This window comes from Natator depressus, chromosome 10, assembly GCF_965152275.1.
Source record: "Natator depressus isolate rNatDep1 chromosome 10, rNatDep2.hap1, whole genome shotgun sequence".
NCBI lineage: Eukaryota > Metazoa > Chordata > Testudines > Cheloniidae > Natator > Natator depressus.
In genome coordinates, this window is record NC_134243.1 from 76230781 (window position 1) to 76257798 (window position 27018).

Below are 27018 nucleotides of genomic sequence, written 5' to 3' on the forward strand. Positions count from 1 at the left end.
CTAACTCCTGTGAAATGTATGGGAGTTAGGTACCTAAATACCTTTGAGAATCTGGGCTGAGTGACTCTCTTAAGGTCACACAGGAGGTCCGTGGGACTTGAACTCAGGTCTCCCAAGTTCTCAGCCAGTACCTAACCACTGGACCATCCTTCCTCTCTCTTGGGTTTGGTGGATGTGTACCATCTACCTATCCATATTAAATTCTCACACAAAGCCCATTTACTCAGGCTTTGTTGGGGCAGAAGGACATTCAGCTCTTTGCATACAATTACCCAGTTTTCACAAGAGCCCATTATTTTGTGCACAAATACCCGGGGCTGTACACAAAAGGATATATCCACATATTTTGCAAGCATTATTTATGAAGCTCCTTTGAAAATATGGTTCTTAGAGTTTTAGTATTGGTTTTTAAGACTCTTAACCCTTCAGCACTTTATTTATTGCTTCCAGTATAATCTCCACCAGCCTCTCTTCACTCAGACTACGACCTTCTTTACCATGTGCACTTTGTAAGCATCCAGCTTTTGCTTATTTCTGTGCAAGAATGCTCTCTCCAGAGAACGATAGATTCAGTTTGGGGATCATATTTATATGTAATCGAAGACACTTTCCTTTTAAGTACTTGTTAATTACTTGTGGTTTTGTGGCTCTGCTTATCAATGATTTTGCTAAAGAAAAACTGTTAACATTCATGCTTTACAAATGCCTTATTTGGGTGTTTCATGCTGTCCATTACTTAGTGTGGAATCTTCTGATGTGAACTGGAAAAAGAAAAAAAGTGGTGGAATTAAAATCATTTGCCAATCAGAAGCAAGAGATTTTTCAGCAATGGCTTTCATCACAGATCATGTCAATTCCTTGATAGATCAGTGGTTTCCAGGTAAGAAGAACAACTGTAGCATTCTGTACATTGTTTTGGAATTTATTTTGGAAATTATTCCTGTTTTGGAAATTATTCCTTGATGGTGCTGTCAGTGTGCACAATGTGATGCAACAGTTGAAGAGTGCTACAAAAAACTCAAAATAGGTCCCTGCTCCAAGGATTTTACAATCTAGAGGCAACAGCAGATTCAATGCAATATAATATAAACCTTTACTGACACCGCGTGATGTGAACAGTGTATCCAGAGCGCTCAATCCCTCAAAATCCGAAAAGCAAACACAAATTAGATGTTATGGCGCAAACAGGGTCCAAACCTGCTCCTGCAGAAGTCAGTGATCAGATCCTCCATTGAATTTCGTGGAAGCAGAGTCAGGTCCATACTGCTTAGGTAAGTTACATCAGTGTGTCTGAGCCCCTTGTGCTAGTTTTATACTTTCATGGAGTTACTCCTGATTTACACCATAAGGGAGATTAGAATCAGGCCCACTGTTTCCCCAAGTGATGTTTGTAACCCACAAATAGATTTTGATTTAAAAAATAATGTGCTGTATCCCAGGTGACCGCATGCTGCTTTAGAGATTAGTGTTGGCAGGTATTGATCTGAGATCTTCACCAGAAAATAGTGCTGTGAGCTGCCGTAGATCAACCTTTGCTCTTCTGTTTTATCCGCGATCACTCTGCAAAGGGGGAAAATAAAACTTTCATTTGTGTTTGGATTGTTTGTTTTTTTTAATCATTGAAGACTGACCCGCGCCATGATCCCAAAGAAGCATATTCGGATATGGAGGGATGATCAGCAATATAGATACAAGTGGAGGATGCCAGCCAGTGGGCCGTTTGGGTCAAAAGACAGGCCAACAGCCCATCCAGCAAGACTTGTTGGCCCATTTCTAAAACTTACAATGCACATGTCTAGTGTCCCTGTCCTGTGCCTCTAGTTGTCTAAGGAGGAATTCTTATCATTCCTTTTCAGACTGGTAACTACAGAACTATATATACTAAGGGCTTGGCTACACTTGTGAGTCACAGCGCAATAAAGGAGCCCCGGGCGCACTAGCTCACGCCCCGTCCACACTGGCAAGGCAGGTAGAGCGCTCTGAGTCCGCAGCTAGAGCACTGCTGGTACTCCACCTCGGCGAGTGGAATAACGTTTGCTGCACCCCCGCTGGAGCGCTGCCGTGCCAGTGTGGACGAGGTGTTGCATTACTGCGCTCTGATCAGCCTCCGGAAATGTCCCATAATCCCCTTAAGTCAAGTGGCCACTCTTGTCATTGTTTTTGAATCTCTGCAGGAATGCAGATATGCCCTTTGAAAGCTCCGTTTCTGACAGCCGGCTGCTTATCTGCTCCGAGACAAAGCAACCATTAGTGTGGAAAGATGTGTGAGAAAGAGAGAGGCGGGGGGAGGGGGGACTGCTGCTGTCTGAACTTACAAGACAGTATGCTGACATGCTCTCAGCCCCCCAAAAACCCACTCTCTCTCCCCTCACATACACACAGCACACTCCCTGTCACACTCCACCCCACCCACCCCCATTAGAAAAGCACGGTGCAGCCACTTGCATGCTGGGATATCTGCCCATAATGCACCGCGCCCAATGCCGCTGCAAGTGCGCTTGAAGCTGTCAGGGTGGACAGACTGCAGTGCTTTCCCTACTGCGCTCTCCAAAGGCTGGTTTAACTCAAAGCATTGTACATCTGCAAGTGTAGCCATGCTCTAAAAATTTCCCGTCATACTGTTTAAATAAGAATATATGATAGTATACCAAATGAAACAATGAATTCACACTCCTGTGGCTCTTTTGGATAATGTTGATTGCTAATTTGGCTCCTGAACCACTGTGGTCTGAGTATCACTGCCTCAGATTGTGGCTGGTCACAACCCTCTAACTCACAGGTTCAGAACCCCCGCTGTAAAGTAACATTTACAATAGATTCTGTTAAATGAAAGACTACTTTGGCCCATGACCCCTGGGTGCTGTGTCTCTGATTCTTTGTCTGCTTGCTTGATTCTGGCTAAAGCAGTGTCAGAAAGAGGAAGGAGCTCTGCCAGTTTTTCTCCCTCTCTGTTTTAAAGGGACAGACATACTTGTGCCTTTCTATTCATTGCAATGGACTCCATCTTTCTGAAGTGTCGCTAACTAAAGCCATGGAGAATTGCTTCATAAGAAGGCTTTTCCTATCCATGAACTTTTAAATTTCTAGTGCGCTGAAAATGTATTACTTGCATGCCCTGCATTATACTTATTCCTGATACCTAAATGAAAACCTGCCAGGCCTCTTGAGTTATCTCAACAATCCAGAGTACGTCTCTGGCCAACCCTGTCCTTGCTGCCTTTTGTGTATTTGGCAAATAGCTACTTTTTATCACAGGTGATAAATAGAGGAGCTACTACCACCAGGTTTGAAAGCATGGGAGTCAAGTGAGGGATTACACGAGACTTACATGGGACTTCTCAGGCACTGATTTCATGCAGAAGAGGTATACATCTGAATGCATTGGACATTGCTGTTCAATATCACTTCTTTTTTTTAATTATTTTTAGCACTGACGGCCACGGAGAGTGATGGGACTTTGCTAATGGAACAGTATGTCCCATGTCAGATCTGTGCAACTTCTAGGACACAAGAGAATGGGCCACCTGATAAACCGGAAGATGAGCAGTACTTTAACATGGAAGATTGTGTTCTGACTGCTATAGAACTGGATTGTATCACATGTCCTAGTCACCCTAACATCCCAGTTCCTCTACAAGAGCTGGTCCCAGAGCTCTTCATGACAGATTTTCCTGCCAGGTAATGTTACTTGACAGTCATTGATCGGACTTCAAAATGTCTATGAATAATTCAGTTTGCATTTCCTCTAGTTCACGACCACTGGAGGTCCATATTGACCCTTGATAGGGAGACAAATTCATCTACCCATGACTCCCAGCCATGTCATTGTATCCTAGCCTATATCTGCCTACGTAGTCATTACATTTGCTTACACAGTCACTGTACACTGTCAGTATCTGACTCATCGCCTTGTAAAGGCTCCTGAGGTTCCTGTGGTACGATGTGAAAGTCACTTTTTAAAAAGTGACCCTGTTCTCTACTGTCTTTGGTAACATATTCTGGCCAGGGGTTGATGCAATATGTCTCTTTCAGGAGATTTTTAATAGGGCACTAACACTATAGAGTGCTGCAAAGTGCCCATCCCGATCTGCATTTGAACGTCCATATGGTTTGGGGATGTTTTGATTTGGGGATCAGTCACGGTGTTCAGACTTGGATTCAAATTTGGATTTGTTCAGAGCTGGGGTTTTAATTTGGAAGCCACGAGTGGGTTACTGAAATGGGTTAACTTCAACCTCTAGCCCTTACATGGCCTGTGTGCAATGAATTTCTTCAGACCCTTCCTGGTGAACAATTACAAACATCCGTTTGTGGCAGGTGGCAGTTTCTGCTCTTGTGGGATGATATCGGACATGCAGCATCAGGAGCAGATTCAGGGGCTTTGGCTGCGAATCAGAGAGACTTCTTTCCTCCTCTGCAGAAAGCCCTGTACTCTGTAGAAGGCTGCGCTGCCCCAGACAGAAACTTTAAACTATTTAACTACTTTTCTAGGAGGATTGACTCCTGTACCCTGTAATTGGTTTGGATAGCACAGTTTCCTTCCTTGAGAAAATTAAAGCACTTTTGCTGTCGAAAGCATATTTGACCCACCAGAAAGTGGGCATTAAATCAAATCTGCTCTAGGAAGTGATGATATTTCCTGAAGTTTACACAGAGACCAAAATCCTAGACCTTGGTCCCCTAAAAGCTATTCTAGGTTACTTTTCCCATTACTTCAGGAAAACTTTAATCCTCTGAGTAATGGAGCCTATTCCACAGTGATTAATGCATTTTACAAACCTAATAATGAATGAGGCTGGGAGAACTGATGCTTTAAAAAAAGAAAAGAAACGAAACACTGGCACAATTTTTTCCCCTCACGCCCTGAAGTGAATCTGAACGATTTGATAAAGGCCTTTATCTCCTTCATATATGTCCTGTGGTTTCTGGTTTATTGCTTCTTCCCAATTCCTCTGCTGTTTCTACCCAACCACAAAGTCTAAATCTTTACCCTTTTCCTCATGCTCTTCACCCCCTCTGAACCAAACCCTAGCCCATTCCTACTCACTCCCTGTGTTGGCGTATTGAAGGCAGGAAAGAAAATCTCCCAAAGGATTAGTGGGTAGGGAAGTTTCTCTTCCAAGCTCATCAGGGAGGTCACCAGGAGAGTGTGGGGTTGGATCAAAAGGTTTTGCACGTCCAAGTTAGGGACTAGATAAGCATTCCATATGGAGGATGATTTTCTATAAATGCATCTCTGTCTGCCTGTCTGACAGACCTTTCCTTTTGACTCAAAGGCCATTCCAAGTTGCACACCAATTTTTAACCCGTGTTTGATGCATTGTGTACTAAAACACATACAAGAAAAGGAGGGCTTGCCGTAACCTACTACAGGGTCTGTAGAAAGGCTGAAGGAACCCATTTCATTTTGATTTTTGAGGCCCTCTCAGTAATGAAATAATTTAGGGTTCCATATGCCGTGAGACGAAGTGCTTATTTTTCTGGATGTCTCCAGTAAAGGAGCTAGGTAGGCGCCTGACCCACTCACAAAAACCCATTTCATTGGCAATACTGTGGTTGAGACATTCTGACCTATGAGGCACAAGGAGAACCTGAAAGATGGTTGAGGACAGTCAACCTATGAAGAAAGTTAGGAGGCCTTTTTGTGTCCTGTCTGACATACATGACCTTGGATGTCTTCATCAAGGCTATTATATGTTTTGTAATGGGGGCGGGGGGAAGAGTCACAATCTAGGAACAGATTTAAGGGAAAAGTAGGCATTTTTATTCCCAGGCTTAGATTAAATTGTTGAGAGTTTCATATAACTAAGGGTTTCAGCATAGCAGCCGTGTTAGTCTATATCCGCAAAAAGAACGAGGAGTACTTGTGGCACCTTAGAGACTAACAAATTTATTTGAGCATAAGTTTTCGTGAGCTACAGCTCACTTCATCTGAATGCTTCCGATGAAGTGAGCTGTAGCTCACGAAAGCTTATGCTCAAATAAATTTGTTAGTCTCTAAGGTGCCACAAGTACTCCTTTCCTTTTTTCATATAACTAAGATTCTATCTTTTGCATTGCACCTGTTGTGTAACATTTGCTTTTGGTTCATGCAGCTCAGTTTTGGGTATAAGTGAACACACATACTCAAAGCAAATTGAGCCAGTGCCATGAAGTTTCACCTGGATTTGACGTGAAACCTCTAATGTTTGCACTGACCCTTTTGATGAAACTGGGCTGAATTTTGCCTTTTCATGAAGCCTGTAAGCAGCCATCATTCACCTGGTCCCAGTGCAAACATTTTGCATGGCTCTGAGGATAAATGACCCCATATGTGTGATGTGTATAAGACGGGCACACACTGGGCTCCAGAGGGTAAAGAATCCACTCTTACTAAGTAGAGTATAAAGTGGCTGGGGGGCCTTCATAAGGCCATCTGGGCACTTAGACAGTCCGTGTCCTTCGCATTCTGTCTGTATGACTCAGATCTTTCTGTTGGGCATGGTGCAGAGCTCTGAGGGCTCTAATCAGCTGCTGCCTGAGCTCCCAATATTTGCCCTGAGTCATGTGTGCCTCTCAAATAAATCATTTTAACAGCGGCGTTCCTTTCTCCAGGTAGTTTTAATGGGTCATTCTGGACAAACTCGCCAACACTGCGGCATGTGGGCCCTCATCAGGGGTGTCATTTGTTAGTTTTATTTGACTAATACAACAAGGCAAGTAGAAATGTTTGATGTCAGAGTGGCTGTAAAAGCTGTCTCGGGAAGGGTGGGAAAATGATGAATTGCAGCCTGGTAACAGCAGGCTGGTTAGAATATTCAGATTTCAGAGCACAGTCCAGTCCTGCTGGAAGGCAACAGAAGTAAAAACCTATTAAACTGGCCATATATTGTCCATATCAGCTGGATTTACATCATCAACCTAGAAACGGAGCTTGGCACCCTGATGCCTTTCAGGATCTTGTCGGTTTCCGATGAGATATGTTTGACTCAGTGGACAGCCATTTTGCAGGTTTGCCCACGTCGCTCTTCCTGTGCGAAAAATGTGCAATGTGTACTGGCATGCAAAATATCTCAGGACAACAAAGTGACTTTCCAGTCTTGTACTCTCAGTGGAAACCTTTTATTGAAACGAAAATCTGTTTAAAAATGTGCAAAAAATCAGATTAAACATACAAATTACAGTTCCTTTAAATATTATTTTTTGTTACATTTCTGGCAGACTATTTCTGGAAAATAGTAAACTAGAATACAGTGAAAATGAAAACAATGTTCTTGGCCAGGGTGGAAGTGGAACCATTATATATCAGGCAAAATACCAAGGAAAACCCGTGGCGGTGAAGAGATATCAGATTAAGAAATGCAAGAGTTCTCCTAATTCGGCTACAGGTACAGTGCACAGAACGCATGGGGGGGGGGGTTTGTTTTTAAATCTGCTCTGTCCGCAGTGAGTTTACAAGTTATGATTGAATCGTCTTCAGTCTGCTAAGGGCTGGCAGCACCTATTTAAATACAGCTTCCCAAAATACAGCAAAACTTGTAAGGGAAGGAATATTGACGTATTTTTAAAAAGCCTTTTTGGGTACATCTCCACAGCAAAAAACAACAACAACCCTGTAGCTTCAATTCTCAGAGCTCGGGTCAGTTGACTTGGAGTCACGGGGTTTTCATTACGAGGCTAATAATAGCAGTGTAGATGTTCCTGCTTGGGCCGGAGCCTGGTCTCTGAAACCTGGGGAGGGAGGAGGGTCTGGGAGCCAAATCTCCAGCCTAAGCCTGAATGCCTACACTGCTATTTCTAGCCCCACAGCACAAGCCCGAGTTAGTTGACCTGGGCTCTGAGACACGCTGCTGCAGGGGTTTTGTGCCGTGGAGGCATACCCTTTGAAAACACGTATAAGAAATGGAGAACTGAGGCCAGCTGGCAGTCATTGGCACACAATGCACTTCTGCACTGGGGGTTCGAGTTTGGATTCTCAGTTTTGACATGAAACCTCATGTGCTGGCCAGCAGGGGGCTGGGAGCTCTAACAAGACAGAGCCCCAGTTTGGGGGAGAAGACAAAATCTCAATGCTCCATCCTTCTTGTGACTCTCATAACCCGAGCCGTCTGGCTGTAGAGAGGTGGTTGCGTGGACAACGCACTTGACTGGAACTCAAGAGATCTGGGTTCAGTTTCTAGCTGTGACCTTGGCCAAGTCATTTAATCAATCTTTACCTCAGTTCTCCACCTGTAAAATGGGGGTGATGATACTTCCTGTGTCTTTTCTACTTAGACTGTCAGCTTTTTGGAGCAGGGACTGTCTCTCGTGTCTGTACAGCACCTAGCACTCAGCTTAATTGGGACCTCCACCATAATACAAATACTACTAACTCAATCATCATACTTCTAAAAGCCGGGCCTTCTCTGAGGTGCTCCCTTCACTGGGACTGTTAGCGAGTCCTAGAAGTTAAACACAGGAAAGGTCAGTTAGATCATCCGGTCAATCACATGGAGGCTAGTACAGTGAGTTTACCAGTACTCTGGCCAGTTTAGTTTTAGATCACAAGTCATGGGGCGTCCTTCATTATCCTTGGGAGGCTGTTCCACCTCACTGTGCTCACTTCTGGTTTTAAGCATACGGGGCCTCCGTGAGCTGTGGAGGAGCACAGGTACTGTCCCAATGGCACACGCCCTTTGGAAAGACCAGTGCTAACAGCAAGGCTAGCCATGAATGGCCTCTGCTTTCCCTTAGCGCGAGGACTGCTATTGTGCACGGCTCCTGTGCTGGGGTTGCAGCCAGAGCGGGCAAGTCTCTTGCCCACGAAGTTTTATATAATAGTAACATGCTGCTTATGTATTGCTGACTCCCTGCTCTAAAGAGTATAGGGAAGGATTTTCAAAAGCACTTACGTTATGGAAGAACACAAGTCCCACCAACTTTCAGTGGGTCTTACACTCCTAAGTCAAAAAATCCCACCCCCAGTTGCTTCCTAATGCACTCGTGTAACTCCCACTGACAGTACCAATAATGCCTATTAGCAGCTCATGCTAAGGAGGGGATGGCCCAAAACACCATCATCAGAGTAAGCAAGGACATGGTTTGCTTCCTACAGTAGTTTTCTCAGCTCTTAGAATCCTATAAACAGTTTTAGCTTTCAAGAAAACCGCTAATGCTGCATTGCTGGGTTCCCCTATTGCAATGCCATGTGCTGAAGTGAAAACAGGCCTGTGTGTTTTGCTAGATACCATGCTGAAGCACTTGCGAGCTATGGACGCCATGAAGAACTTCTCCGAGTTCCGCCAGGAAGCCAGCATGCTCCACTCCTTGCAACACCCCTGCATCGTTTCCTTGATTGGGATTAGCATCCATCCTCTCTGCTTTGCCTTAGAGTTGGCCCCCTTGGGCAGCCTTGCAACTGTGTTATCTGGAAAGTCCAAAGGTAACAGCCCCGAACCTGCTCCCTGAAAATAATGAAATCCCTATGTCCCAGTGTGAGCAAATGGCCTGCAACACTCAAGCTATTTTTTGAGTGGTAGAATGTTTTTTCCAAGTTTGGTGGGCAGTGATGGAATTCCTTTCAAATTGGGACTTTGGTGGGGGTCTCATGAAAACTGCCAAGAAGGCTGAGCTTTTCAAAACTATGTAAAAAATCTGTATACCCAGTTCCCCTTAAAATTAATGGGGACTGGGTATCCAAATCTCATTTTAATTCTGCATGTGCAATATTCCCCCTGCAAATCAGATATTTAGAGATCTAAATGCTATCCTATGTACCTGTAATTTTGCCGCTGTTAAATTAATGGCATAAAATCCAGAACTGGGATGAGGCCCCTTTAATAACTTGGCCCTGTCTGCATATCAGCACTTTGTCTAGTTTCAGCCCAACAATGGGAGTGTTATGAACTGCTGAAATTAAGGGGTTAAAAAAAACCTGACAGAGTTCTGTCTAAAGTAAGATGAATGGTGCCACTTCAGATCATCCCATTCAGAGTGACATTTTAACAGGTAGATTGTTTCCACTAGGTCAGATTAAAATGACAAGAACTGTCATCCTTTTGAAAGTCTGCTCTAATGAACACAGCGTTTTTCCTTTATAACAGGGGCTTCCTTTGTGCCACTGGGGCGCCTGCTGACCCAGAAAATAGCGTATCAGATTGCAACAGGCCTTGCCTACCTGCATAAGAAAAACATCATATTCTGTGACCTAAAGTCAGACAATATTTTAGTGTGGTCCCTGGACATTAAAGAGCATATCAACATCAAACTGTCTGACTATGGGATTTCTCGGCAGTCATTCCATGAAGGAGCTCTTGGAGTGGAAGGCACTCCTGGGTACCAAGCCCCAGAGATTAGGCCTCGAATAGTCTATGATGAAAAGGTAACTAAGAAATGTCCATTGAAGCGGCACTGTTCTCATCTATAACCCAATGAAAAAGATGCTCATCAAGGCCCTTCATGGAGTTTTCTCACATGTGCTGACTAAAGCCAAGGTTTTCAAAAGTGGGTACCTAAAGTTGTGCTCCTGAGTACATATTTAGGCATCTAGGTAAATAGCTTGATTTTCAGAGGTGCCCAACAACAAATTCTCTTCAGTGGGAGCTGCAGGTACTCAACACCTCTGAAAAATCAGACCATTATTTAGGTGCCTAACTATGGATTTAGGAATCTTAACTTGAGGCACCCACTTCTGCAAAGAGACCCGATTTAATGGAATCACTGATGAAGAAACTAAGTGTGTCGTTGTGTTAACGATCAGCAAGATATGAGCAAGGCACATGCAAACTGGACTCCTTATTCATAGCACTGATTGCAGCTAGATTGGAAATGTCTGTATGTGTCATGGAAGGTTCCTTGCTGGGAACAAAATGATTTGGATTGTTCATTTAGGTCCGTTCATTCTTTCTAGAAGAAATTAACCCCGTACATAGGAGCCAGCCTAAGAGCTAGGCAACACTTAAGATATGCATAAGCCTGGCCCACCGCACGGGGGTGCATTTCACCTTCCATGCATATGCTGAATGTGCTGCTGATCTTATTTTATTACCTCTTAATGCTTATTCATGTATTGTTTGGTTTCCATCACTGCTGTCAATGTTATCCCAAATTCTAACCATACAATAAAACTCCCTTCCAAAGAAATAGCCATACCCATCTATGGAGGCAGCTTTGTGCTTAACTGAGTGATATTTGCCTTAGGTGGACATGTTCTCCTATGGAATGGTCCTATATGAACTATTGTCTGGACAGCGGCCTGTGCTCGGACAACATCAGCTTCAGATTGCGAAGAAGCTGTCTAAAGGGATCCGTCCCATTCTGGGGCAGCCGGGGGAAGTGCAGTTCCACAGGATGCAGACGCTCATGATGGAATGTTGGGACACTAAGCCAGAAAAGGTACAAGAGGGGCCTGACAATTGGTGCTTTTTGACCATTTATCTACTGCTTGTTACTGGGACAGCCCCCCCCCGCCCCCCATATGCTAAGGGCTAGATCCTCAGCTGGTCTCAATGAGCACTGCTCCACTGACATCAGTGGAGCGCCACCTGTTTACACCTGCTAGTGATTGGGGCCCTAAAATTCCATTGACTTCAGTTTGGGTTTCATGAATGGAGCAACTGTATGCTTACCCTAATGGTGAAATCATGGCCCGTTGAAGTCGATGGCAAAACTCTCATTGACTTCAGTGGGGGCAAGATTCCACCCTTAATTATTAAAAACTACTGACGTGTCATGCTGTGAATGCAGCTAGAAGGAATTCAGGAGCTTTGAAAAAAAGGCACTCTGGGGACAGGGAAGGGTTCCAAATACAAACAGAGATTACACTGTACTACAGCTTTCTTTAATCATTTTGCATTTTTGGAGCCACAGTCCTTCACCTAAGAGCCAGGCAGAGCTTTGATTAACAAGCACTTATACTCTATAATGAGTGTGGCTCTCTTCCCTAAATTCTCAAAGCACAAGAGGTTCATAGATAAAATCCTAATGAGAGAGGGAGGCAAGGAAGAGGGGAGGAAAGAGAGAGATGGGCCTTGATTCTTGTAATTTATGTTAGTTTTGCACTGAAATGCAAAACTCAGGGAGCACCTGTGGGACAGGATTTTGAAAGAAGTTTAAGGGATTTGGGTGCAGATTTGGGCACCTAACTCCCTTAGGTTCTTTTGAGATCCCCAGCCTCTGGAACTATAGATGTAATAAATAGTAATTATTATGAATGTATTGTTCATTCTTAACCTGCAAAAGAATCTCTGATGTGTACACACCATTCAGTGTATGTAATTTTTTTCCCCCTCAGCGTCCATTGGCCATTTCTGTTGTAGGACAGATGAAAGATCCTACGTTTGCTACTTTCATGTACCTGCTCTGCTGTGGGAAGCAGTCTTCCTTCTTCTCTTCCCAAGGCCAAGAATACACTGTGGTATTCTGGGATGGGAAGGAAGACACCAGGTAGAGGGCTTGTTTTTATCCTTTTCGATTCTTCCTTGATTTAACATCGACTCTTTCAATGTCAGCACTCATGCCACGGGGCTGTAAGAAAGGAAGGTGAAAGTGAATTAGGAGCATTTCCAAAGATACATACAGCATCATTTCCCCAGACTGCTTTAATTAGTAATATGTCAGTGGTTATTTCATAAAGAGTATTACTGATCTTAGCTCATCTTCAAATAATATCAGGTCAAGATTAGGAACCTATAACAAACACAGAGACATCAGACTAGATATGATCTCTTTTTACTAATGAGGCCTTTTGACACGAAGCCTTTCGTAACTGAGGCACCAATTCAGCATTCCATGCCTGTTCAGCAAAGCACTTAAGCCCGTGCTTAAGTCCCCTTGAAATAATTAGTCTTAACCACATGTCTTAAGTTTAGTATGTACTTAAGTGTTTTACTGAATAGGGATGGTCTTAAGCAAGTGCTTAAATGCTTTGCAGAATTGGGACCTGATGCTGGTATTTGATTCAAGAACACGTTGGTCGAGCTGCTTTTTATAAATAATATTCAGGGATAGCACAGTGGTTTGAGCATTGGCCTGCTAAACCTAGGGTTGTGAGTTTAATCCTTGAAGGAGCCATTTAGGGATCTGGGGCAAAATTGGGGATTGGTCCTGCTTTGAGCAGGAGGTTGGACTAGATGGTCTCCTGAAGTCCCTTCCAACCCTGATATTCTATGATTATGAACTTATAGCCCATTTTTGGGTTTGGAAACCATTCATGAGCTGATCCAGATTTTCTATTCAAGTATTCACTATTGGCAAGTATTTGCCAAATGGTATGGGTAAATAATTTTGGCTCTGCACATTGTTCATGAACTGTTTGCTTTCACTATTTGTCATTCATAGCGTTTGGTTGGTTACTTAAGCCATACATTATTATTTCTGCTCCCTGATTGGATAACTAATTCATTTTTGAAAGAAGAGTAACAAGGTATGCGCATCTCGTATACATTTTAGAACTCAGAACTACTTGTGCTAAAATAGTTGCAACTTCTGGGATTCATAGACCCATTTGTGAATACCCAGGGTTTGTTCAAATACCCATATACAATGTGACCCCGTGAATCATAGTGAAACAAACGAAGTGCTTTTATTCACAAAAATATTCATTCATCAATCTGTTAAAAATTATTTTACCATCTCAAGGGCCTTCATCCTTTCTTGATGTGTCACTTCTCTTTCATTTAGCCAGTAAAATAATCAGAGTAACAAGACAACAGTTGGAGTACACTTAGCAAACAGTTAATAGCAGAAAGAGCTTTTAAATGTCTGAATTTTTCTCCCTTTATGATATACTTTCCTCTCCCCCAAAAAAGATTAAGAGCATTTTATACATCTGCAGGATGATGGGTAGCTAAGGAGCTGACAGTATGCATGACCTGGCCAAAAACATTAGGTGATCTCCAAATTGTACAGTGCAAACACATTAATTGCAAATACTTGCTAATGCTGTTTTACTATCGGCACCGTTGCTATAACAAATTACATTTGCTCCTTTCAGAAACTACACGGTGGTAAATACAGAGAAAGGTCTCATAGAAGTGGAGAGAATGAGCTGCCCAGGAATGAAGTTATGCTGCCAGTTAAAAGTTCAGAGTGCACTGTGGACTGCCACAGAGGTAAACGTTATCTGACATGTCAGCTCTCTTCTTGTCGGTTGTGCGCACTTCATTGCTGTGCTGGAGAAATCTTTTTTCGGGTGTGTTATAAAGGAACGTGGTATTAGCTTAATAAATTAGTAATGTAAAGCTCAGAGAATCAGCATGACAATGGATGTCTTAAATGGGCAGTCAAACTTTACAAATGCTTTCTCACTGGTATATTGTTTCCACCTGTTATTTAGCTAGCGTCTAGAGCCTACTGATCCCAAGACCATGTTCTGCTGTTCTGAATGAACGGGGAAACAACAGCTGTCCAACATAAAACTGTCCCAGGTTATAGCACATTAGCACTGAGAGATTCTATCTGGTAAAGAATCTTATCTGTAAGTGATAAGGGGAAGGGATGGAAGAAAACACATTGAGGCTGGGGATTTAAAAAGAGGCTGAAGGGAGTTGGAAGTCTATGGGAAATGGGGGCCTAACTCTCCTATGCCCTTTAAAATCCCTGCCTAAGAAGATAAGACCAAGATAGCGCAGTGGATTTATCTCTCTCGGTCCCTATCTACTCCTCAGACAAAACTGTGTTGAGTGTAACCAGGCTCCAACACAAAACAAAAATGGTCTTGCAAAGCTGTTGAACCATTACAAACAATTTCCTAGAAGTCAGAGCTTCACAAATGGAAAAAGGGCTAAATGAATTGGGTGAATTATTTGTAATAGGTAATTCAGTCAGCTCTAATTGCATGTGTATGGACAGTGGAGCTGAGTGAAAATTGGAATTTACATCCTGCAGGTAATTCTGATATTTTGACATTTTATTCGTCCTGAATCAGGTAAAAAAAAAAAGTAAAAATTATAGGCATTTTTTCACAGAAAGAAAAGCTCAGAAAAATTTCAATTTAGAAAGGTTGAAACATTTCATTTTGACACTTTTCATTAAAAATTAAACATGTTGACAAATGAGATATTTTGTTTCAACTTGAACTGAAATTAAAGGTTTAGTTTTAAGTCCCTTTAACATTAACCCGCATCTTCTTACAGTGCCACACCGCTTCTTCAGAGCTGTAGTTCTGGTTTTTCATGCCCTCATTCGTTTGTATGGGCTTGGCTCCATGGCTGGACTACATCTCCCATGATACACCCTGCAGCTTAGTCAGAGGGGAAACTGCAGTGCATCATGGGAGCTGAAGTGCAGCCAAGAGGCCCAGCCCATATAGTAGGGTGGGGGTATGAAGCATCTGAACTACAACTCCCATAAGGAAATGCAACACCACAGGGAGATGCAGTTTGATGTTGACCTGACTGAAAATGAAATATTTTGGTTGGGTTCAGCAAACTAACCAAAACAACATATGTAATTTTGATTTTCCTGGCAGAAAATTCCCTAACAACACTAGTAGATGTGAACTGTGTGTGGAGTCAACCATATTTTCGCCTGATTGCAGATTTGGTAAAAATCTGATCCCTGTACTACCAGACAGTGTTTGGTATCATGCACTGCATTAAGGGGAATCCAAGGTAGCCTCTCCAACCAGTGTGGATCACAGAAGCCAAAACAATCATCAGGGAGAGGACTTTTAAGATAAAAGCTGGCTGAAAAAGAACTACATTAACTCCAAAGTGGAGATTATTAACCTCCAGAAACACAAATTGGACAGTTTTATAGGGAACAAATTTGAGACTGTTTATGTGTTAATGTGAAAAGCAGCTAAGTTAAATTATTACTGAATTAAACATAATTTCCTCTGCTCTTGTTGATCTGCAGGACCAGAAGATTTATGTATATGGCTTACAAGGCATGTGTCCTTTAAATACTCCACAAAAGGGATTAGACACTCCAGCTACCGTGAGCTGCTTCTTAGCGGTGCCTGTTATAAAAAAGGTAAAGAGGAATGTTTCTCACAATTGGAAAGGGTATCAATGAAACTAAAGACTCTGCTTATGGAACCAGGAGTCCAAGATAATGTTGTTTTTCACTATCCTCTGCATAACTAAAGGGCATTGCTGTGAACTCCTCTACCCTAGAACTTGCTGGCAGAGCAAAAAGAGCAGTTTTCAGGTCTCTGTGTCCAAGCCAAGGAGAGCACAGGTCTGAAAGTGGTATGGAGAGAACCTGAGGGTCTAGAAATGGCACTTCAGAATCTGCTGGGGAAATAGTCAAAATACACCTGCTTTCTTTACATTAAAGCTTTCCGGCTGCATTTCCACCTCATCATTAGAAAAAAATTAGCGTAAGTGAATGAGAAAGATGAGTAGAGGGGAAGTGACTGAGTGATTAGGATAGATATTGATTAATTCCTAATGTAGGACTTGAGTATTTCTTTTAAGCACATATTTATTGGACACTCTACATCACGGATGGCCAACCAGAGCCTGAGAAGGAACTGGAATTTACCAATGTACATTGCCAAAGAGCCACAGTAATACGTCAGTAGCCCCCCATCAGCTCCCCCACCCCAGTGCCTCCTGCCGGCCGGCAGCCCTGCCGATCAGCGCCTCCCCCTCCCTCCCCGCACCTCCCGATCAGCTGTTTCGTGGCGTGCAGGAGGCTCTGGGGCGGGGGAGGAGCCAGGGCACTCCAGGCTCAGGAGAGGGGGCAGGAAGGGGTGGAGTCGGGGCAGGGCCTGTGGCAGAGCCAGGGGTTGAGCAGTGAGCACCCCCCGGCACATTGGAAAGTTGGCGCCTGTAGATCCAGCCCCGGAGTTGGTGCCTGTACAAGGAGCCGCATATTAACTTCTGAAGAGCCGCATGTGGCTCCGGAGCCCCAGGTTGGCCGCCCCTGGTCTACATGTATGCAGTATATACGTGCATACGTATCACCTATGCCTTATCAACAGCCCTTTTTCTCTTGGGTTAGGAATTGGCATACAACAAAAAGGCAGGCTAGGGATATTATCTCCCCCTGGTAATAACAAAGGGAGGTATTATGTGGTATACAGCTAGTAGTCTTATTTTTGGAGTCATTTAAAGTCCTATCATAAGCAGGCTCTTAAGAGAAATGTGGCAATGTGGCATTATTGGCTATTGCAGTCAAGTTTTAGGATATATATACAAATATTTTCTAATTGGTTAGATTATCCTCAGTTTGACCTGTAGCAAGCTAGAGTGAAAAAGTCACATTATTATCCATTTATTTTCAATATCTCTAATGATCTGAAAGCTTATTCACACGCCAACATGCTACGTCTAGTAACTGCACAGAGCAAGTTTCACAGTGGGGGGGGGGTATTTTATTCCATGTGCCCATTCTGTGTTACTGCGCATATCTGATTCAAAGGCTCAGACTGCTGTATAGTTAGTGAGGTGTGTCCCTGAGCAGAGGGTGAGCGCAGGAATAGTGTGCACTGCTTACATCCCACTTCACCCTTTGGGTAAGTGGGATTTACAGGAGACACCAGGCCTGGTGCTGACACAGGAATGAATTTCACCTCCTGGGAGACTGCTCCTGTTGACTTTTTCTGGATCCCAAAGCTACATCCTCCCCGATGTTTGATGCCTGACACCTGACTTATCTTTCATCTGCTACCTTGTATTTTGTCCAGAGAAGTAGAATGTGCCTTTCATTTTGAGATTTTCTGCTGTCACACTGATTACAACCCTATGGGATTTCTAGTGGGTTTTAGATCTCCTGGATTATCTTTCCAGACTGTGATATGTCTAGTGAATGTAATAAATAATTCCAGGCCCTACAATAATATTGAATCTAAACAATTCTCCCTCCCCACTCCCTTCCCGCCCCCCCCAATCAATGCCCTTTCAGCAGAATTCCTTATATGACATTTTTTCCTCCTTTCTGTGTATGGCCAGGCCAATCACCAGGAGGAAGTGCAGGCAAGGTCTGCAAGAAGCTAAACTGTTTACAAGTTAAAGAAGTATGGGCTGGATGAATGGACTATAAGTTGGATAGAAAGCTGGCTAGATCGTCGGGCTCCACGGTAGTGATCAATGGCTCCATGTCTAGTTGGCAGCCGGTATCAACTGGAGTGCCCCAAGGGTCAGTCCTGGGGCCGGTTTTGTTCAATATCTTCATTAATGATTGGGAGGATGGCGTGGATTGCACCCTCAGCAAGTTTTCAGATGACACTAAACTGGGAGGAGAGGTAGATACGCTGGAGGGCAGGGATAGGATACAGAGGGACCTAGACAAATTAGAGGATTGGGCCAAAAGAAATCTGATGAGGTTCAACAAGGACAAGTGCAGAGTCCTGTACTTAGGACGGAAGAATCCCATGCACCACTACAGACTAGGGACCGAATGGCTCGGCAGCAGTTCTGCAGAAAAGGACCTAGGGGTTACAGTGGATGAGAAACTTGATATGAGTCAACAGTGTGCCCTTGTTGCCAAGAAGGCCAATGGAATTTTGGGCTATATAAGTAGGGGCATTGCCAGCAGATGGAGGGACGTGATCATTCCCCTCTATTCGACATTGGTGAGGCCTCATCTGGAGTACTGTGTCCAGTTTTGGGCCCCACACTATAAGAAGGATGTGAAAAAATTGGAAAGCGTCCAGTGGAGGGCAACAAAAATGATTAGGGGGCTGGAACACATGACTTATGAGGAGAGGCTGAGGGAACTGGGATTGTTTAGTCTGCGGAAGAGAAGAATGTGGGGGGATTTGATAGCTGCTTTCCACTACCTGAAAGGGGGTTCCAAAGAGGATGGATCTAGACTGTTCTCAGGGGTAGCAGATGACAGAACAAGGAGTAATGGTCTCAAGTTGCAGTGGGGGAGGTTTAGGTTGGATATTAGGAAAAACTTTTTCACTAGGAGGGTGGTGAAGCACTGGAATGCGTTACCTCGGGAGGTGGTAGAATCTCCTTCCTTTGAGGTTTTTAAGGTCAGGCTTGACAAAGCCCTGGCTGGGATGATTTAGTTGGGGATTGGTCCTGCTTTGAGCAGGGGGTTGGACTAGATGACCTCCTGAGGTCCCTTCCAACCCTGATATTCTATAATTCTATAATTCTAGAGCTGACAGTTTTGCTGAAGGAGTCACATAAGGCCTGTTGTATTAAGCTGTCGAGGTTGCTGTATGGAATAAGCCTCTAAAGAGAAAAGAATCTTGCATTAAGGTAGATGGGAACACTGGCCTTTTCCAAGCACAAGAGCCAGCTAGCTGATGAAACTTGAAGAAACACGCAGACAGATTACTGCCCTGGGATTTTGCTCATAAGGGAAATACTTCTGACTGGCTACATTTGGGAAGACAGATCCAAAAGAATCGTTTCCCATGCTTCTTTTCTCATCCAAAGGAAACATCGTAGACATTTGAAAGAAGCAGAGTGAAGCCCTGAAAATAAACTCTCCGTCTCAAAAAAAAAAAAACCGAAAAACAAAAAACCAGAGGAATTGAAAGTGTAATTTTGGAGGTTAATTTTTATGATTAATTCTGATGACCAGATAACAATGAAATCCTCCAGACCCCCAAAAAGCAACTTCCTTTTCAATCTGTTTCCAATATTTTCACAAAGAAAAGCAAAAGAGAGGTTGGAACGTGTGTCGGGACCTGGCCTGCATAAGGAGCCTAGAACACATAAAAACAAAAGCTGCATTTAAAGGCTGTAGCCTGCCAAAGTCTTCTGTGCCAGAAGGATCAGCCAGGGAAATGGGATGGGGGAGCGACAAAGTCTGTGTTGTTTGCGGGCTTCGTTTACATGGTATCTGATGAGTTCCAATAGGCTCAAAGCCTTACACTGTACTGTAGTTATGAGGACAGAACGTCTTGGCGCAGGCTCATCCTCTGTGCTGTACAGTATGGCACACGCCCCCATTTAGAGGCCATTCTCACTGGCACAGCTGGACTTTTGGCAGGCCAGAGGCTTCCAATGCAGTTTTGTTTCTGTGTTTTCGTTGGCTCTTCTCTCCGCTAAAATGTCGAAAGTGAATTCCGAGAAAGTTGCTTCACGCTGATGGAGGACGCTGTGCTGCTTGGGTTTGGTCACTTTTTTAATATCGCGGTTTGGAGACGTCTGCCTTACGTCCACCACCTCCCAACGCACTGGTTTCTTGATAGCATCGGTGAAGTGTATAGCCCTTGTGAGCATGTGGCTTTCATAGCACTTGCATGTTAAGTGGCTGGCTCTCTTACCTCGGGACATGCTGTAACAAATGTGGGTTCAAGCCCCTTCTTGGGTCAGGAATTCTCATGCCTTGCTTTCCAAAGTGTTGGGGACAACCTCAGTGCCTGAATAAAACAGGTTCTAGTGCCCAAGGCTTGAGTCATGCTGAGCATAAAATGGCTGCTGAATTTGCCTCCACAGTGATTGTGTTAACGTAGTCTAAGGGTTTTGTAATATTCCTTGGGCTGTATTGGGCCCGATCCCCAGCTAGTGTACTTGGCGCAGCTGCGTTGACTCTGAAAGCTACCTTGTTCTGTTCGGTTGTAGCTGACACTAACCAAGGAGATCAAATAGATTTTTATGATGCTAAGCCAAAAGAAATACATCACTTGCTAGCCAGACTGTCCTCTCCCAAGGCACTCAGTTGCAGAGGAGTTTAAAAGATCTAGCAGTGACTCAGAGCTGGGGATGGGGGCGGAAGGAGTGAAAGGTCAAAGAATAGCTTTCACTGTCCACTAAAGCCTGCTAAAATGTAGCTAGTAGAACTGACTGAAAAATTCCCATCAAAATTCTTTAATGTAAAATGGCCTTCTGTGACGTAATGTTTAAGACACCCAGAACTGCGAGCTACTATGTTATCCCTCTGTCTTAGCAAGAGTGAGAGCTTTGTTACTGCTAAGATGTGTCAGCTCCCTACTGCACCAGCCTGTCTGCCTTGCAGCAAACTCTTCAAGATTGCCCGTCTAAACTTGGCCTTACAGGTAACAGTCAGTGAACCTCAGTTCCCCACAGATATCCCACTGCAGTGTCCCGTCACTCTCACTGGACACTCTTAGAAATTTCTGTGTTCGCTGCCTCCAAAAGGGCAGAGCACACATCAGCCTGTCAGTGTGAAGACTCACACTTCCCTTTGATACGCAGCATGGAGATGGTTTTGTAACAAAACAAGAATAGGTTTGTTAACACAGAACAGAGATCTAAATGACACTAAACAAGGGGGAAGGAGACAGGTCTGGTTACAAACAAAACAAAATGAAACACACTTTCTAGTGACTAAAACTTAATCTTAGCAAGTTACAGTCTTTGCCTATGCAGTTTTCTTACTCACATAAATACTCACATAAAGTTACCAGCATCTCCAGCCTGTCAGACCAGGGGATACAACTTTCACAGGCTCACAGGTTGCTGTTTCCAGTGTCCCCTAAGTGATGGGTTACTCAGTGTCTTTTTGTTCCCCTTTATGTTATGGATATAGATGCTGATTTTTGACCTTTTACAACCGAAATGGCCTGTGACTCACCTCCTTGTGTGACTGCCCTTCTCCCTGGTTGATAAGCTAAGATCTGTGGAGGAGCTTGGGCTAGAATTTCTTAGTTATACACAGCAGAGGGGCCTTTGGGGGGGCCCTTGAGCTTGGAATTCATTCCACCCGCCTTGGTCTGAAATAGCCTGAATTTGCTGACCTTTTGGGCATGCTGCAAAATGCATGTTTGTACCAAGAGTGGGTCCTGGGTTGAGGGTTGGTACCTAGGAAGGGTAAGGTACTTGTCAGGGTCTGGCTGCTGGGTTTGGTTTTCACAGTATGATAAAGTGTTAAGAGGCACCGAGCACCTGGGATAGACACATTCTTACAGTCTGATACATTGGAAAAACCCAGCTCCATCTCTCCTGTGAGGTGAGTGTTATTCTGTCGGTTTCACAGCTGTGGGAGCCGAGACATAGGGAGGGTTCTGGCACGTGCCCGTGGTCGCACAGTGAGTCAGATTCCCAAGATACCCATTTCCCCGTCCTCTAACCACTGTCTCCCGCGTTTTCACTGTCGTTGGGATGACCAGGCCAAGCAGAAGTTCTGACAGGCTGTAATGTTCTTTCTTGATGGCTGTTTTGTTATGCTTTGAGCATTCTGCCGGGGAGCAATGTTGCAGAATAGCAATCTGTGCTGTGCATAATTAGACACCTGACTTTGGCTGCCACACAAAGGAGACCCTCTAGCTGTGTGTTGAGAGTGACCGTGGTGCAGAATATTATGGTTTGGCTATGACGAAATCCGTGCAGCGTGCGACTTGCTCACTGTGCTGTAAGCTGCCACAGTCAGTGTGTGTTCGTTAATCATAAGCACCTCTGAATTCTCCGTCGTGCTTGTCAGCCTGTCAGCTTGTTCTCTGAAGTGCTGCTGACATCTCCATGTGCCTACAACATAGTCTGGGGCCCCAGACCTGCAGCCTTCATCTGGATGAGTCATGCTGTCAGATTAACCACTGCTAGAGGTGCAGTTTGCATGGCATTGGGCGGAGGATCAATAATTTCATTTTCTCATTGGTCAGAGTGGCTCCCCTGGCAGAAGCACCATTCTGCTTTATTCTCGGTTTGAACTAATCTGGACTTGACCAGTTGGGTTTCCAGGTACACGATGGCTGTCTCAGGTGTATCACAGCCGGCATTTGTGCCTTCAGGGTGGGCTGCGTGGCCCATCTTTCCTCCCATTCCTGTAAGGTGATGGGGGATGGATAGGGCTGGGTAGAGGGAACGGGGGGGTTGTGTGTATAGGTTCATTAGGTTTTTTAGGTAGTGACATTGTTGTGGGGTAATTTAATTTGCTTTTGGGGTAACAGATCAGTCTATTCTGATATTGTTGGGGCACCCAGAATGTTGGATGGGGAGCTCTCTTGTTGCAAAACTGTAAACGTCTACATGGAGAAACAAATCTCTCTCTCTCCCACAGAACTCCTACCTGGTGCTGGCTGGACTGTCAGACGGACTTGTGGCAGTTTTTTCAGTGGCACGCGGCATCCCAGAGGACAGCTGCTCCTACTTGTGCTCACACACTGTGAATAGGTCCAAGTTCAACATCTTGGACAGTGACCCCCGGCAGAACCCCTACCCTGTGAAAGCCATGGAAATAACAAACAGCGGGGCCGAGGTCTGGTACAGCAATGGCCCTGGCATTCTCATCATAGACTGCGTGACCCTAGATATAAACAGGAGGCTGGAGCCCTACAGCCCTCCATCTGTGATCACATCTATGGCGTGTAACTCGGAGTACCATGGGGAGGAAGTGATTTGGTGCCTGGATGATAAAACGAACTACCTGGTGATGTACCATACTGCAGCCTATCAGCTCTGCGCACGGTACTTCTGTGGCGACTGCAGCCCTTTAAGAGACATGTTTACAATCCAGCAGCCTTCCGCAGGGATCCCTGCTACAGCAGCTGTACACAGGACTGTGCTGGAGAGTAACTCTTTGGCTGACATGAGCATTATCTGCAGCCCAGAGCTGGGCACACAAATATTAAACCATCAGGACTCCCTCACAGACTATTGCTCCATGTCTTCTTACTCATCCTCCCCTTCTAACAGAATAACTAGGTCCTTCTCCAGCCTGCCGAGCTCTCCTGCAAGCTCATACAGCACGCCTTTCTCCATGGATTGCGAGGAGTCCAACAAGTTTCATGAACTGATCCCTTCCCCAGACAGATCTGAAAATGGTGCTACACCAACCGATGAAAATGCATCACATCTCCAAGCTGTAAAGATTCTTCCAGTAAAAGACCTCATCTGGATCCCTAGGTAAATCCCTCCTTAAAGCACATACTCAGCAAACCAGATCCAAGTCACAAGTGGAGCATGAGTCCGTTTGGGTTTAAGGAAGCTCTCAAGGACTTGGGTTTTGTTTCTAATTGTAATTTCACAGCAAACTTACCCATGGTGGTGACTAGCAATAAGATACAGCAAAAAAACTACGTAACTATCCCAGAATTTCAAGTTAGAAACCAATGTTTCTACAACTTTTGGATGGTATCTAGTGTTGCCCCTTTGGCAAATTTGGGGTCTTGCAGGATTGTTTCCATTAAGACAAGAAATCCTGATACAAATCAGGTGTATTCTTGGTGCCATCTTATTTACAAAAAAAATGTACTCAAAATCCTGGTTCCTTGGACAGAGTAGAAACAAACATCAGCAGGCAGTTTTCTTGCCCAGAAATCCCCAAGCCTGCCACTCCTGTGAAACCTCTGCTCAAGAAGCTGTCCCTCTGTCTCCTCTCAGGGTCATGTTCGCTGCTGCTTTTGCTGGCTTTCTGCCTCTAAGGCAGAGGTGAAAGTGGTCTGGTACGGCGTTCCGGTAAGAAGTGTACACAGGCCACGTTAAAGCACAGCCGTGGCAGCGCTTTAAGGACTTTAACGTCACTGCCCCTTTTGCCGCCCTGCCCAGGGCCGCCGATGGGGCCTGGCAATTTAAAAGGGCCCGGGGCTCCCGGCCGCAGCCGCCACTACTGCAGCAGTGGCTGGAACCCTGGGCCCTTTAAATCGCCCCCAGGCAGCGTGGAAGGACAGGCTGGGGGACGCTGGCCCTCAGCCCCGCCCCTTCTGCCCGAGGCCCCGCCCCTTCCGGGAGCCCGGAGCCAGTCCCCCATACCGGTGAGTAATTTACCTTACTTTCACCCCTGCTCTAAGGGTATGTCTATGCTGCAATGTAAGCCTAGGGATAGTGGAATTGGAGTTAGCGGACCCTGGGTTAGAAAACCTAGAGCTTCAGCTTCTACACTGATTGTCAACTCTAGGTTAAGAATTTTCTAACCTGGACCCGAACCTGGGGCTCCAGCATCCGCACCGCGGTATGGAGATCTGAGTCGGACCAGCCATATCCCAGACTTCCTAGCTGCCTTCCAACATGTGGCTGCTCTAGCCCTTTGTTCATGGTGCAGTGTGGGAAAACTCGAAGGTCCGCCAAACTTGATTGTCCAGAGGACAAAGAAAGTCAGCCAAAAGGATTGTGGGATACTTGAGCGCATTCCCTGAGCATGAGTCCAGTGGGGCTGTGTCCACACTGGAAAGCAATAGGGCTTTTATTCTGGGTCCTGGTTTGACTCAGGTTTGGACCCTCCACCCCCGTGGGGTCCTTCAACCCTGAATCTGAGCCCTGGATTAGCATGATATGTGTGTAGAAAGAAGGGGGTTAGGCTTGAGCCTGAGTTCAAACCCCCTAGGCCTACATTGCAGTGTAGATGTATCCTAACCTGCACACACCCTGCTACCAATATCCCTGCATTTGCAGCCAGGGAAACCCCTCAGTCCACATGGCTTAATGCTGACCTGCCAGGTGGCCTTCGCTGGCCTATTGCTTTGAGTGGGCAATTGTCTGCAATTGTTTTTACTACATAAGTAACTTGATTGCTCCTCCTTTTCAGCCTGAAAGAGAGTGTTTGGCACACCCATTGTCTTTAACAAGGTCTGTGAGCCTCTTTGGATCTCAGACCTATCCCCCTGCTGGCAACCTTCAGCATAAGTAATCGGAAGAGCTACCGTACATGTGCTTTCCCTGACTGTCCATGGCCCAAGTTGTTGAGCATGACTGTCTCTCTTTTGTCTGTAGGAGAGGTGGCGACATCATAGTTATTGGGCTGGAGAAGGAATGTGGCATGCAGCGCGGCAGAGTCATAGCCGTATTGAAGGCCAGAGAACTGGCTCCCTATGGGTGAGATTGAATTAGAGCCTGTATTTCATGATCACAAAGGATTCCATCAGGAGAAATGCACAATCAGTGTTTGAGTGCAAGGCCTGCAGTCCTCCAATTGGCCTCTCTTCCTTCAGGGCATTCTAGTGTGGATTCTACGCCATAGGGCAAGCTCCCAGCTGGAGGAGTCACTGTGATTAGGCTCCAATTACACAGGCAGGCCCCCCAGTGCAAGTTAGAGCAGCCCTGAGGCTGGGGTGGCCCTGGATTGGTAGAGCAGAGCATGCTGTGACTGTGCCCCTTCTGCTCCTTATACTGGGACAAGCAGGAGAAGTTGGGGTAGATCTTCTCCCACGTGCCAGATCAATCCAAGCTGGCTTCTTCAGGCAATGGTCATGATCTGCCCCAGAAACATCACAGCAAGTTGAATCTCCAGCTCTCTAACTAGCTGCCTTATTTCCCAGGCTGAGTCAGTGTTAAGATAGTGCCTCTCATTTTGCAAAATGTGATGTTGTGATAACTCTTGGCCCAATCCTGCCAGGTGCTGACTTCCCTGGCCTTTGCAGGCACCGGCACCTGGCAGGGGTCCTCAGTGCTTGGCAGACTCAGTCTCTGCATGAAGAACAAGAAGTGTATTTACTACAGAGTGCAGTGCTTGTCAGTGGCTTCATTCACTCAGAGCAGGTTGAAGATCTGGCTCTAAATAAGCACCTTTGTACCAGCTGCAGCTCCTGGCACTCCATGGAAAACAGTTATGGACATTCATTTAAAATGCTTCATGTAGCAACTGAGCTTCCAAGTAAATAAATAACCATGGCATAGTGTGGAGTTGTTTTTTGCTGACCATTTAAACACCAATATGTGATTGTGCTGTTCATGGCAAGACAAAACAACTAGAAGTTAAGCTGTGCTGTGTGTTATTAATGGCCATTTATTAATAAATCAGCACAGGTAACATGAAATCAAAGCCTTGCTTTCATTCACTTCCGTTGTTCGTTTGTGCCTTGGCATGTCAGGTATAGTGCTTTGTCCCTTTTGTTACCTGCATAGGCCCATTTAGCTAGGTGGACTCATTTCAGAGAGTCACCTGATTTAAAAAAAAATAGGAAAGAAAAAGTATGGGGAATAGAAGACCAGACGAAATGGCCATTGCTAGGCTTGTCCTATTTTACAATATTGCAGCCTTGCTGATTCAGGCACAAAATCCGTCGACTCATCCTTGACCAGCAGGATGAAAATGATGAAAAAGCCAACAATATTGCACTCCCAGTGGCAACAAATTACTTCCCCTGGGTGTGGAGGCATCTGCAAGGCTGCAATATCGCTAAGATGGAGCCAGATACTGTACTGCACTTCTGAGGAGTGGAGGGGAGGGAGGGAGAGGAGATGACTTCCTTGGGGGCTGCTCTCACTTAGGACAGCTTCCCCACAGCTCCAAAATACCAAACTCTCTAGCTAC

General features: G+C 44.9%; 1 protein-coding gene and 1 long non-coding RNA gene across 2 annotated transcripts in view; one reads left to right on the forward strand and one right to left on the reverse strand.

Annotated features, from left to right (window-relative positions):
* LRRK1 (leucine rich repeat kinase 1) overlaps positions 1 to 27018 on the forward strand; it is a 108899-nt gene that overhangs the window by 79846 nt on the left and 2035 nt on the right. Inside the window, exons 24-34 of the mRNA XM_074966549.1 lie at positions 741 to 880; positions 3429 to 3678; positions 7201 to 7367; positions 9203 to 9400; positions 10062 to 10339; positions 11158 to 11352; positions 12251 to 12402; positions 13952 to 14069; positions 15817 to 15933; positions 22831 to 23675; positions 25479 to 25580. Coding sequence (XP_074822650.1) covers positions 741 to 880; positions 3429 to 3678; positions 7201 to 7367; positions 9203 to 9400; positions 10062 to 10339; positions 11158 to 11352; positions 12251 to 12402; positions 13952 to 14069; positions 15817 to 15933; positions 22831 to 23675; positions 25479 to 25580 — 2562 coding nt within the window. The remainder of the gene's footprint in view (positions 1 to 740; positions 881 to 3428; positions 3679 to 7200; positions 7368 to 9202; positions 9401 to 10061; positions 10340 to 11157; positions 11353 to 12250; positions 12403 to 13951; positions 14070 to 15816; positions 15934 to 22830; positions 23676 to 25478; positions 25581 to 27018) is intronic.
* LOC141995382 (uncharacterized) overlaps positions 12263 to 27018 on the reverse strand; it is an 82369-nt gene continuing 67613 nt past the window's right edge. The window contains exon 3 of the long non-coding RNA XR_012641315.1: positions 12263 to 12483. This is a non-coding gene — a long non-coding RNA (uncharacterized LOC141995382). The remainder of the gene's footprint in view (positions 12484 to 27018) is intronic.